The following is a 14656-nucleotide window of genomic DNA, read 5'->3' as shown; positions in this document are numbered from 1 at the left end:
GACCTGTAATTTTATCAGAATATGGTACTCTCAGTGATAAAAGATCCTTTGCCAAAACAGATCAATATTTGCTCTGCAACTTAAGGGGCACAATGCCTCTCTTCCATGAATGTAGTAGCAAGTAACAAATGTCAAATCAGCTAATAGCCATAATTAGACTGAGGCCCTTGAGAGAAGAGACTGTGGTATATCCTTCAAAAAACAGAAAAGAAAATCCACATTTCCAAATATACAGTAGCTACTCAACGGATAATTTGTTGACTGTTAAACAATTGTGATCAAGTACATTAACGAAAGTCCTGATCATATTGCAACTATAAAGGATTATTTTTTATATTTATTAAAGTAAAATCTTGAGAGGCAGCATGACATAGTGGATAACAGAAGCTATTGTGGGAGTCAGGAAAATTCTTGGGCATTATGGCCATGGTCCTGAACAAGTCACTGAACCTCTCAGTGTCCCAAACAATACCCCACAAATCAAAACTTTCAGAGACACTGCCCATTTGTATCAACAGAGGAAATTTCTCACCATGAGCTGCCCACACTAATAAAATCATAGCTCTATTTAAGAAAAATGCTCCTACCCACAAAAAAAAAGGTTTACTGAGAAATATGAAGCAAATGGAACTGAGAGAGATTTTGGGGGAGGGGAGGTCCAGATCTATGATTTCATCCATGTAGAGAACATCTGGTCTACAGTTAACCTAAATTTCTGCTGATCTGAAACACAACTCATCTACAACTCAGTGACGTGCTTATGCTCAATTACTTATGTATCAGAGACAGAACTTGAAACCCAAGTCTTTACTACAAGGTCCATCCTATATCCACTATACGGGGCTGCCATGGCAGCCCCTTCCTGTCCCCACTTTTATTGTCTTTAAAAACTATCTAAATTTGACAAATATTAAGCATCTAATGTATACAAAGCATTGTGATAGGTGATAAGAAAGAAACACTGTTTAGATAAGAACTAGCCAATACCCTGTGGAGCTTACAAGCTAGTAGAGAACTGTGGACTAAAAGATGTTGGGGTTACTGATATTGAACATATGGTCCACAGGCAGTATGCAGCTCAGAACACTCCCAAATGAACCAGTTTAAAATGTACCTGGGGAATGCCAACCAAAATAAATAAAAACACAATAAAACAAAAATAATATAGATAATATTAACATGTGTCCAAAGGGATCCTTATATATAGTTTAGCAGCTCCTGTTTCTATTTAACACCATTACCTTATACTGTAATGTTCAAGAAGTGACTGCAAATAAGAGTAATATATTTTAAAAACTAAATCTAATTATACATTCAGCCATTGCCAACATAACAAAATCTCATTATGCCACAGGTTCAATTACACTTCAAGGCATGTCTTTCATTTTTTAGTGCATTTTCTCACATACTGTACAGAAACCACCATCATAATAACTCTGACACTTGTTATGGACTTCACAGTCCTGTTGATCAGAACATTCTTAGTTATATCAAAAATTGTGTCTTAATTTCAAGAAAGTTACCAATTCATGTCATGAAGATTGTGAAAGGGTAAAAGCATATAGCTTACTTTATTCTAATTAACAGCTACTTCTAATAACAACAAAATTCATCTGGAAGAACAAAAGGTCAAGAATGTCAAGGGAATCCATGAAAAAAAAATGTGAAGGAAGGTAGCTTAGCAGTACCAGATCTCAGTCTTTATTACAAAATGGTCATCATCAAAGCAATGTGGTGCTGGCCTAGAAATAAGAGTGGTGGATCAGTGGGATAAATTAGATAACAATACCCAGTAGTAAATGACCACAGTACTCTAGAATCTGACAAACCCAAAGATCCAAGATTTTGGGACAAAACCTCACTATCTTACAAAATTTGCTGAGAAAACTGGAAAATAGATCGACAGAAACTAGGTATAGACCAACATCTCAGACCACATACTGTGATAAAGTCAAAATGAGTACATGATTTAGACATGAAAAGTGATATCAGCAAGTTAGAGAAGCATCAATATTTTACCTGTCAGATTAATGGATAAGGGAAGAATTTATGACCAAGAGATGGAGAGCATTACAGGATGTAACATGGATAATTCTGATTTCATTAAATTAAAAAGTTTTTTGCACAAACCAAAGCAGCACAGCCAAGATTAGAAGGAAAGCAGGAAAACAGGGGAAATTTTTTTTTTAAAGCAAGTTTCTCTGATATTTTCTCTGAGTTTCATTTCTCAAATATAGAGAGTACTGAGTCAAATTTCAAAGAATATGAGTCCTACCCCAATTGATAAATGGTTAAAGGATATGAACTGGTAGTTTTCAGAAGAACAAGACTACCTATAGTCATATGAAAAAATGATCTAAATCACTATTGATTGGAGAAATGCAAATTAAAACAACTCTGAGATACCATTTTACACATATCAGACTGGCTAAGATGACAGAAAAGGAAAATAAATGTTGGAGGGGTTATAAATATACTACTGGTGGAGTTATGAACTGACCCAAACATTCTTAGAGCAACTTGGAACTATGCCCAAAGGGCTATAAAACTGTGCTTTTTGATTTTCTTTGATTCTGCAATACCACTAGTAGGTCTATATCCCAAAGAGATTAAAAAGGGCAGGGAGGGTAGAGAATACCTATTTGTAAAAAAACCAAACAAACCCCCAAATTATATATATATATAATCAGCTCTTTTTGTGGTGGCAAAGAACTCAGAATTGAGGGGATGCCTATCAATTAGGGAATGACTGAACAAGTTGTGGTGTAGGACTGTGATGGAATACTACTGTGCTATAAGAAATGATGAGCAGGATGCTTTCAGGAAAACTTGGGAAGACAAATGAAGTGAACAAAACCAGGAGAACAATATACACAGTAACAGCAAGACTGTACAATGATCACCTGTGAATGATTTAGCTATTCTGAGCAATGCAATGATCCAAGACATTTCCAAAGCACTCATGATGAATACAGATCAAAGCATACCTTAAAAAACTTTATTATTCTTGTTTTCTGGGTCTGTGTTTTATTTTGCAACACAGCTAGGGTGGAAATGTTTTCAATGACTGCATATATATAACCTATATCAAATTGCTCAAGGAGTGGGAGAGAAAAGAAAGGGAGTAAGAGAATCTGGAGCTCAAAAATTTAAAAAACAAATGTTAAAAAATAATTTTTACCCCAATACAAGTGTCTTTTAATGCTTTATCTAAACATATGCAGATGGAAATAGATGTACACCTCCACAAACATATGAATGAACTATGATGTTTAGATTATATTCAAAATATTAATTCTAAATAAATATTAGTGTTTTACTTAAACAAATTAAGAAATATAATTTCCAACCACAATATAAAGGACTTTTGTTAATTTAATAATCCTATTTTAGCAATCACAGGATCATCAAAGAATAATTGATTTAGAGCTAGAAGATACTTGAAATGTCATCCACTCTAATGCTAACCCTCCTTTATTTAACAGATGAGCAAACAGAAGCTCAGAAAGATAAAGTGCCTTGTTCAACAAAAGTAGTAGAGTTTGATTTCAAATTCAGGTCCCATGATTCCAAAGTGAGGACTCTCAATCACTATAACTAGTAGGGTCAAAAGTGGGATGTGAACTCAACTGTCTTTCTGACTCCCAATCTAGCACTCCATTACACCATGTTGCCTCTAATTCTGAAATATTACTTGCAAAATAGTTCCCAAATTTATGAACATATAATAATTAAGCTTTTTTAAAAGACAAAATAAAAATTCAAACCATGGAAACACATGGCTCCAAAAGTTTATCCCCAGAGACATCCATCCATGTCATTTCAATGGCACCAGGATCACCGGGAGAACAGGGAGTAAGTAGATCTTCTACTATGACATTAGGATTAGTGGGTGAAGGACCTCTAACCTAGAAAAGATAACAATATGGATTCTTTTCATTAAATGAAAAATAAATGAAACTTCAGATTACAGCTATAAAAGTTGAGAATATAAACAAAATCTTTTTTCTATGAAAAATAAGTAAAATTCATCATTATGAATCATTAAACTATTTGCCTCCTAGATGGTTTACTGAATGCTATGATTTTTGCATTAATGGAGCCTGGTTTCATTGACACAACTGTCCTTCAATGGTAAAGATGACAACATATCTACACCTCATCTTTAGTGATTCTTGTCCATGTTAACCAATCCTCCACAGAAACCCTATCCAATGCGCTGTAGTTCTTCCTCTGGACCCCTTAGCTTTGAGAGGACCAGGGTAGCACTCATAATGTGCACCTGTTGTTCTTGATCATGACCCACTGATTTCCTTTTATGATCATGCATTTCCTCAATGACCTCTTTAGTACCACTTTTTATATGCAAGTTATCTATCAATGGTAATATGCCATAATCTATTCATATCTACCATGAGTTTCTCCAATGTTTTTTAGGTTGCCCAGGAGAAGCTCATGGTGAGTATGAAGAGTGAACAACTAAAAGAATACTGGTAATAAAAATGGTTTTGTTTTTTTTATTTGTCAAGAAGAAACTGGGAACTGTTGAAAGCATCTTATAATTTCCTAAGTGCAATTTGAGTACAACTCTTTTTTTGTTATTTAGTCCTGTTCCATCTACAGTGCTGGTCAAAGATTCATCCATTTAACAACTAACTCAATGGACTCCACAGCATACTTTATATCCATTTGGACACTGGTAATTTTAATCCATTTGGGTTTCCCTGTATGAACTGTTGAATAACTTCTTGTAAGTGGTTATGGATCTCACTGAGGAGGCCCTGTAGTATTTGAAGTTAGATACAATCAACCAAGTGATCCCTAAACAAGGGTATCTGTGGGACCTCACAATCTCTAGAAAATCCCTTATCCTTGTGGACACTGTGTAACATGTCTTCTATAGTTGCTGAACATCTCTGGAAAACAAAAGGCTGTATTCCATCACATCCTTAACTTCTGTGTACTCCACCACTGCTGGAAACGACTCTGCTGTTTGGAGGCTCTACTCTACATAACGTATTAATGTATCACCTTGTGGCCACTTTCAACAGAAACTGCTCAAATTAAAATACAAAACTAAGTACTATAAAAAGTGTTATTTCAAAGTACTTCTGAAATCATTCATAACTGCTTTAAAATACACCATATTAAAATGTCTCTCCATATATGTAGCATATACTTGCAAATCCTCACAATCTGAGAAAAAAACTTAAAATTTTAGGGCTGCCAGCTATTTTAATTTTAATTATGTTTACATTTTATAATGCTATTTATCTTATTATAAGGGATTAAATACAAAGAAAAAGAGCAACTTTAAGTCTATTACACTTAAAAAACATACCCTCTTGTACTAAAAAATAGTAGTAACCTCACATAATGAATAAAGGAATGATCAAATCAAATTAGTGCCTAATAAGGGGCTCAACACACAGCAGGTATTCAATAAACATTGCTATTAATTGAGAGTTGTTCATTTCTGTACCTCTGGCAAGGGTGTCGAGGTATTGCTATATATTCACAGACTGTCTCATATACTCTAGAGAGCAAGACTATAAATTCTCCTCTAGATTTGCCCCATTACAAATTTTGAGCAGAATTAAGTTAGTATTACATCCCACTAGTTCCAACCCTAATGTGGAGGTCAGGCTCAAGGCAAGTGGTAGCAATGAACTCGAAATTACATCAAATCATAGGACGTAGGGCTAGGAGAGGTCTAGAAGATCATCTCATTCAACACCTTCATTTAATATGTGAGGAAAGTGAGACCCAGAGAGGGCAAGTGTCTTGCCCAAAGTCAGATAGGCTCTAAGGAGCAGAGTCAGCATTCAATATAAAGTGCCAACACATAAGATGACCTTGATAACCCAAAAAGTTCTCCGAGTTCCAGAATTTATTGTGTCAGTGAAGGCAGGAGCCGATCCTTGCATGGATCAAGTGTGCAAGCAGGTCTTCAGTTTTGGTTTTGTTACTGTTTTAAATATAGAGGCTAAGAAAAATCCAGCAACAGTTTTAATCCTATTGTCAATTTAAAAGAAATTATTAGGTCCTAAAAATACCTGATAATTCAAACTAGAAACATTTTTGTATTTTTTGTACTTTACACAGATGAGATTTAACCAAGTTTTACTTGAGGCCTTCACATTGGAACAAATGTATCAATGTTAATTACACACAACATTGTATGTATGTATGTGCATGAAATGCTGGCCTACTCTACTGTGCGGTGGGAAGGAAGACAGTTTGGAGCTTAAAATGTACCGTGAAAAAAAAGAAAGAAAAAAAGAAACCATGTTCTAACATCTACAGGGCTCTAATTGACTTACTCTTTTGAAGTGAGTAGCTGACTGGACTTTGCGCACAGGCTGCATCAGTGCATCTCGTACAATGATACTGATGTCAGCTCCTGAGTAGCCATCTGTCTTCTTCCCCAGTTCTCGGAAGTCTGCTTCTGACAGGTTGTTCTGTGTGGTCCCCAAATGTAATTTAAACATTGCAGCCCTGGCATGATCTTCAGGTAAAGGAATATAAATACGTTTCTCAAATCTGAAAAATAGAAGAAAGAACATAAAATATGCATATTAAAAAAAACAGAAAATACAGAGCTAAGCAGGTGATCATCTTAATTACATATGCAAAATTTGGCTAAATAAATTTTTTAATATGCTGAATCTGGCAGTGAGGTCTTAGATTTGAATATTTCATTTTTCTCTGCAGAAAATGTCCATGAAACAACTTTTTAAAAGGATAGTCAAGTTAATCATCTGATGTCCAAAAACTCCTCAGTTTTCACCATGAAATGTCTTAAAACAGTTCACTTTTTCTCCTATGAATAACATAATTAGGGGTTGCCTTCCTGACCACGTATATGTCAACAAATAAATCATATTATATATGTCATAAGAGTAAAGTCAAACTACCATTCAAAAGAGAAAAAAAAATTCCAAATATGAACATGTGGATATGAAGATACTATACAGATAGAATATACAAGGTGCTTCAAAAAGGAACCAGCTATTTTCCCCCCAGACCTATGATTTCATCAGTGTAGGGACCTTTAAGAAATATAATGCTACCAATGTAAATTTGACAACTTCTCTGCAACTTAAAGTTTAGGGAGTCACCTGGGGTAGGAAGAGGGTAGGTAATCTGTCCAGGGTCACACAAAAAGAATTTTGGAGAGTTGGGACTTGGAAGGATACAATACAAATAAAAGCCACTGCATGTTTATGAATTTAATCTAACACTAGTGCCAGATGCAAAAAAAAAAAAATCTGTGAACCTTAAAATACAATATAAAGATGAGGTTAATTTGCCTATTTATAATTGAGAAGGGTTTGGGAGATGACTTGGTGGTTCAGGATTATTTTTTGAAAGTTGTGAAGTTCAAAATCATTCCACTGATTGTGCTTTTCAAATACAGCCTATCCACTCTTGCCAGGTTTCCTGCTGAATAGATTAGATGAATGCAAAGAAAATGTAGGTTTACATTAGGCAATGTAGAATGAACAGACAGGAATATTATTAAGTGAAAAAGAAAGGGCAGACTATATATCCTCCTGCCACAACTGAAGACTCCTGCTTCAATTTAAAAGTTAGAGAAATCACCTTTTCTTCCTATGTAGAAACTAACACAGTTTGTCTCTACTGTTCTTGTAAAAAATATAAATAAGTAAGAAAAGACAATTCTAGAAAAGCCCACGACAGAAAATAAAATGCCAATTAAGATACATCTGTAAAATTCTAGTCTATGGCATGTGTGGTTGGTGAGTCAACAAATATTTATTAAACACTTACTACATGCTAGGTACTGTGCTAACTAAGCACTAGAGATTCAAAGAAAGGCAAAAACAAATTAGGTTTTACTAAACCTAATTAATAATACTATTTGGTGAACATTAAGCATGAAAACTTCCAGTACACAAAAACTCAGACAAGCATGCAAGAACTGCAGCCCTACATAACGTAATAATTTAATATTCTGTCTCTCATTACAAAGAAAGGGATATTATTATGTAGTGGCTGCATCTTTAGTGAAAAGTAGAATGATTACAATACCTTCGCCTGATAGCAGAATCCAGAACCCAAGGTATATTTGTAGCTCCCAGTACCAAAATTCCATCATTGTCCACACCAACCCCTGTACCAAAATAAAGATTATATTCAACAACTTCTTGTCTCGTTGTTCCTCTAAGTCATACCTACATGTATGCAAATGTTATGCTTAGAAAATAGTACTTTGTAGACCATTTATGTAGTTCTTATGTGAACTTTCTTTTCTTTAAAACTATTCCACTTAGTTTAATTGATGAAGATGAAATTGTTTTTAATAGAACATATCTATATTACCAAAATGGTTGTGCAAAGAGTCTCTTAACCGGAATCTTTCAGTTAAGTTACAGACAATTTAACATTTATGATATATACTTTACCACAAAACAAATATATACTGTGAAAGGTTCCATTTCTTACTCACCGTGCTCACAGTATGTCCCAAACTGATTAATCATCTTATGACTGAGTTATTTAAATACGTAACCCTACCTTGCATTTGCACTAGGAATTCTGTTTTAATACGACGGGCAGCTTCACTTTCATTTTCACTTCTAGAGCCACACAGAGAATCAATTTCATCAATGAAGATAATGGAAGGCTTGTTTTCTCTTGCAAGTTGAAATAGATTCTTAACTAGCCTTAAAATAAACAAATATTTTCAATTCAGTTTTATAATGTTAATTAAAAGATATTAATGGAAATAATGCTAAAAGTATATAATAATGGAAAATGGAACTCATTTTAAAGAGAAATTATTTTTAAGTTTATAACACTTTTTCAAGAAAAGGCACAAGAAACATAAACATGTCCAGAAAGGGATGAGTCTTTAACATTACAGACATTTCACTTTCTAATTTAGTAAGACAGGCACTAACTTTGATATTTGTTCTTTGGGGGAATGTAAGGAGGGGAAAGAAAAAAATAACATAATGTTTATACGCAAGAAAAATAAAGAACATAGGCTGCTAGATTAAGAGACAAAAGGGACAATCTTGAAAAATGAGCAAGATTTCAGAGGTAGCTAGTGGCCCATTTGTTAAAAAGTGCTGGGCCTGGAGTCAGGAAGTTCAAAGTCTCAGACACTAAATTAGCTGTGTGACCTTATTTGCCTCAGATTCAACTACAAAATGCAAATAATAAAAGCATCTACCTCCCAGGGTTGTTTTGAGGATAAAATAAGATAATATTTGTAAAAACGACCTTAGCATCAGACACACAGTAGGCACTATATAAATATTTATTCCCTTCACTTTTTCTTCCTTTCAATGACTTGTTAAGATATTCTAAAAGGTGGTTTATTTGCAATGAATGTGTCCCCATTACTTCATTTCTCTGAATATCTATTACTGATCAGTGATAAAGTACTTCTCTCCTCATATCTGACTTTGTTTTTTAAGGTGAGGGTGAATAGGTCTTGAACTGTGAGTTTACTGGGCATATGGAATTTTGAGTGGGGGGACTCCCTTTAACAATGTAGACTGGCAACATCTCTAATTCACAGTCTTAGAAAGCTTCCTAGGGCACTAAGATGTTAAGCGACTTGCTCAGGGTCATAGAACTAAGATGTGCCAGAAACAAGACTTGAATCATGTCTGCCTGACTTCAAGGCAAATCCTCTGCCTGGCCCATTACACCATACTGCCCCTCTGACTGTCGTTCATTCAACATGAATTTATAAGTAAGTGTCCATGCACCAGGCACTAGGGATACAAAAGACAAAAAGGAGAGTGCCTGACCTCAAAAGAATTATAAGAGCTACATAAATATTAATGACAAAATTTCCATTTTTTTCTATTTTTTCCCTATGGTGACAAAAAAACTATGGATAATGGTATCAGAATAAAATTAGAAAGATATTCTTGTCCCCTGTAGTATTTTGTCCAAAGAAGATCTGCTAGTTAATTTGACCTGGTGCTACAATATTATGCAAACAAAGTCGATATAATAGAAAAATACCAGTTTTTTTTTTTTACACAAAGTTAAGTCTTGATACTTGTAGTTAAGGACAAAGTTTTTGTTAACAGCTTGCTGTTTAAAGGAAAAAAAAAGATCATTCAAATTCTCACAATGTTCATAGCATTATAGATTTTTGGAAAGTATATAATCTAGTCCAATCTCTTCTCTTTACAAATGAAGAAAGTGCTCTTTTTGCTATACATATGTCACATATTAAAATAAGGAGACAAAAACAATCTTTGGTGTTACTATAAGTACACTGTTTAGAAAAATCCTAATCTCTATAATTCTTCTTATTCCCTGCCAAGATCTCTGAAGTATGAGGTAAAGATTTTCAGGATTCTGAAGAATAGTTCTCTTTATAAAATCTGCTTACCCTTAGGAGATTTGGTTGGGCAATTCCACTAAAAAAGAAAAGCCTTTTTTCATCCTGTCCATATGTAGATTTGTATTTCTTACAATTACACTTTGTATACAAATGCTTTAGTTTTTCTTGTTTTGTCATTTTCTAGAAAGAAATGTGCTGTAATATATAAGCCGTGACTCTAATGTAATAGTACTATTTTAAAACAAACATTTACGTGAAAAAAGTGCCATGCAAATGAGTATACATCTATGTTAACTTATATATAACTGGCACTACTGCTATTTCTCCAGCTACTTTTGAAGTTATCTTCAGAACCAGTCATAAGTTATATCATTACTTCATACTGGTACCTTGGTTTTGCCTCCCCAGTCTGATTACCCATCTTTATTCTCCATACTTGGATATGAATGACTTTTGACTTCTATTTGTTTCTGGACATTAAATCCATTCTCAAAGACAGAGCTTTTGCTGCCACTGAGGACATTCAAAAGAATGTGCCACAGAATCTTAAGAAAATTCCAAAAGGAATTCCAAGAATATTTTGATTCATAGTAGCATTTTTTGATTAAGTAAATATTCTCCCAAATGCAAAGAAGAGAATGCTCATTTACTTGTATGTATAAGTTTTGGCATGTTTGTTAAATGATTGGACCCAGTTACACTTTGCATTTTAAAACCTAAAATAAGCCTGAGTAATTTACTAGTCCATTTTTGTTGATATCTTTTGATTTTATATAACTTTCTTTTCTAACTATTCCTTTCCCAGCAAACCATCTCTATAGACTGAAAGGAAAAAAAAGTAATTCAGCAAAACTAACACATTAGCCAAGTCTAACAATATATGCAATGCTCTCTGACCTCTGCAAAGAAGGGACTATTTCTTTCTGTATTTTTAATAACTGATTACTATGGAAATGATGGCTGGACTTTACCTAAGCTTTAGAAAGATCTCTAAAGAGAAAAATTAAGCTAATTATCTCCAAATAAGTTAATTCAGTTTTTATGGCAGGCTAAAGTACAATTCACGCTCTCATTTACTATAAATTGTTTTTAAAAACCATATGAATGCATCGTTTGCAAATGTTATGAAAATTATCTTGGGCAAGATCTTTATGTTAAAGGTTTGTTGTTTTTTCAATGAGGGGAGTTAGGACCTAGGGAAAAAAGGAAGGAGAGAAACAGCCTCTTTCTTATACCAACTCAAGTAATCTTCTTGGACATAACAAGGAAAAGGTTGCTGGGTTATGGTATTTGTTATGCAGACATGCATATACTCACATAAAGAAATATAATGCATCTTACTTTCCACAATAAATATTTTCTTGGAAAATTCTGTGCAAATCAAATTGCATTTCTCCACTGATTTATAAAGTAAAAACAAAAAAACTTTACTGTTCACTTGATTGAATTTTGAGTTGACAGTAGTTTAACTTAAGTCTTAAATTGTTGTATCCTACTGCTTCTAAAAAGCAGCATATGATTCATAAGAAATCCTGAGCAGGTTATCTTGTAAAAAATTAACCCCTAATTTACCTGTTTTACAATTTTGGATTTTTTAAATAGAGTATTTTATTATAGAAATATCTCCATTACACAGTCTAAGTTCTCCCACTCAAAGTCTGTAGGAGTAAAAAAGTCAAAATGTAAGTATTTTTAAAGGATTATAGTACTGCAAATAGTTTTATTTTCATTCTTCTCCAAATTTCACTGCTGACTCATCTCAATAGGGCTTTCTCTACCATATCTGCACCCCTACTTTCCATCTTCCTTTTATGTGTTGGTTGCCTCCACATAAGCTCCTTGAGGACAGAGACTGTTTCTGTCCATATCTGTATTCTCCAGAGCGTAGCACAGTGCCTGGCACATAGCAAACATTTAATAAATTCTTGTTGAATTTATTATGCAAATCTTATGTCACCTTCACACTAGAGATTCTTAGTATCAAATAGAAACTAAGTTGTAAAGATAGAGTTAATTAAAAAAAAAAGCCTTCCCCAAACTAAGGCCATGCACAAGTACAAAAATGCCATGTGTTTTATTTGTTTTTGTTTTGAGGTAGACTAGATCTCTACCTCACCAGACATCCAAGTGCAGCTAGCACTCATGGATCAGATCCCACTGCCAACAGGCCCCTGGAAGGGGCCTCCTTTATCAGTTCCAGATTTAGTGGGGTGCTTAATCTGCTTTAGGCCTACTGTATCACAGAACTTCTGAACTCAAGTGATTCACCAGCCTCAGCCTCTCCAGTAGCAAGGACTACAGGTGTCCACCCACTATGCCTGGCAAAATGTTCTGCTCTTTAAAAAAGTGACAACAACCTTCTATACCATTCCCAATGTTCTTCATTTAGCCATTTGAAAAAGGTTTGGGTGCACCTTCTGTACAGAGAGGCAGAGTGCTGTGGTGGATAGAAAGCCAGTCTCAAGTAAGGAAGACAAGAGTTCAAGTGCCACTTAGGACACATGCTGGCTGTGTGACCATGAGCAAGTCTCATGAACCTCTCAGTGTGCTAAGATACTCTCTAAGACTAAAAACTGCACAGAAGTTGCCAACCTGAATTGGATGAAGGATGTTCCTCACCCAAGAGGTAAGAAAATGAATGAGATCACAGGTCCAGGCCCTACTCCAACCTCTACATATGAGGACTATCTACAGGTTTGAAGAAACAAAAGACAAAATATTGATATAACAAAGAATACTGTTTCTTAAAAAAAAAAAAAAGTTGGGGGGGTGCTTTTTTGTAGATGGCCTAAGCTTCTGTTCTATTTTATGAAACATTAGAGATACAAGGAATGGGGTGGCTAGGTGGTGCAGTGAATAGAGCACTGGCCCTGGAGTCAGGAGGACCTGAGTTCAAATCTGACCTCAGACACTTGACACACTTACTAGCCGTGTGACTTTTGACAAGTCACTTAACCCCAACTGCCCTCCAAAAAAGGCAAAATAAATAAATAAATAAAGATACAAGGAAATAACTAATAGCATTAAGAGAAGGACCTATTATACTAAGTTCTAGTAGTAGTTAACATGCTATAGCTTCTAATAAATCTCATAATCTATAAATATAGTTTCATGTGAACTTTACAGATTTTATATAACAAATTTGGTCCTAAACTACCCAGGAAAGTATTCCTAGGTATTAGATCAGAATCAATCAAAATTTCATAATTTCCTAGTTAAATGGAATTAAATAAGAGTAAAATCCATAATAATGAGGAGGTGACATGTCTCTAAACCTGCATCTTAAAGACTGAAACCAAAAGCAGCCAATCCCCATTTAAGCAGAGTGTCCGGGGAACAGCATATTCCGTTTAGCTCACTGACGTTATACTGGCTTACGTATATTAGAAAAAAAGTCTTCTAACAATTAGAGACACTCAACGTTGGAATACACCGCTTCAGGGGGTAGCGATTCCTCCTTCACTAGAAGTGTTCAAGCACTTGTCATTATGGTCCAACTTCTCAGAACCCCTGTAACTGTGGATTCCAGAAAACTTTTGGCTCTTCTCTAACTGTGGGATTCTGTGATTTAAATTTAAATTTCCATCCACTGCTAATTTAAAAAGTTACAACTGAATACTTTTAATATTAAAAACTTAATTTAATTTTAGATTACTCAGAAGGTATTTGAGCATATATAGTACTTTAAAGATATCATTATAAATATTGAGAACACCCAGTTCTCCAAATTTTGGAATATGAAATGCTTGGAATACTAAGGGGCTATTATACTACTACATCTATCTTGAGTAGATTTGGATTCATGGACTCAGAATTGGCTGAACCCCTAAATCGCTATTAATGAAATCAAATTTCAGCCTAGAAAGAGTACTCTAGTGGAGTGGTGACCCAAGGATCTGTCCTTGGCCCTATGCTGTTTAACATTTTTATCAATGACTTAGACAAAGGTACAGATGACATGAAGCTGGACAAGACAGATAACATGACAGATTACAGAATCCAAAAATAATTTCACAGACTAGAATCTTGGGTTGGATTCAGCAGGATGAAATTAAAAAGGATTAACTTAAAGTTCTACATATGGGAACAAAAGTTCAATTTCACAAAGATAAGAACAGGGAGGTGGACTAGACAACATACAATAATTATATGGGGGTTTTAGTGACTGCAAGTTCAACTACCGTGTTTCCCCGATAATAAGACCTATCCCGAAAATAAGCCCTCCCCTTACTGTGTAAGATTCCTCTAAAATAAGCCCTCCCCCGAAAATAAGCCCTATTGAGATTGTTACTGTAGTGAAGGTGATCCCCTGCACTACAC

The 14656-nt window shown here is 34.7% G+C and overlaps 2 protein-coding genes across 2 annotated transcripts in view; one reads left to right on the top strand and one right to left on the bottom strand.

Moving 5' to 3' along the window:
- LOC138170728 (serpin B4-like) overlaps window positions 1–14656 on the top strand; it is a 427261-nt gene that overhangs the window by 77484 nt on the left and 335121 nt on the right. The window lies entirely within an intron of this gene.
- VPS4B (vacuolar protein sorting 4 homolog B) overlaps window positions 1–14656 on the bottom strand; it is a 35147-nt gene that overhangs the window by 2329 nt on the left and 18162 nt on the right. Inside the window, exons 7-10 of the mRNA XM_069100230.1 lie at window positions 8542–8690; window positions 8056–8137; window positions 6324–6543; window positions 3768–3908 (exon numbers count right to left, since the gene is read on the bottom strand). Of these exons, the coding sequence (XP_068956331.1) occupies window positions 3768–3908; window positions 6324–6543; window positions 8056–8137; window positions 8542–8690 (592 nt within the window). The remainder of the gene's footprint in view (window positions 1–3767; window positions 3909–6323; window positions 6544–8055; window positions 8138–8541; window positions 8691–14656) is intronic.

Source organism: Petaurus breviceps, unplaced genomic scaffold (genome assembly GCF_028583685.1).
Source record: "Petaurus breviceps papuanus isolate PSGF00001 unplaced genomic scaffold, PetGlider_PUasm1.0 38, whole genome shotgun sequence".
In the NCBI taxonomy this organism is placed as follows: Eukaryota; Metazoa; Chordata; class Mammalia; order Diprotodontia; family Petauridae; genus Petaurus; species Petaurus breviceps.
Note: the sequence above shows the minus strand (reverse complement) of the source record. Positions and strands in the feature narration are given on the sequence as shown.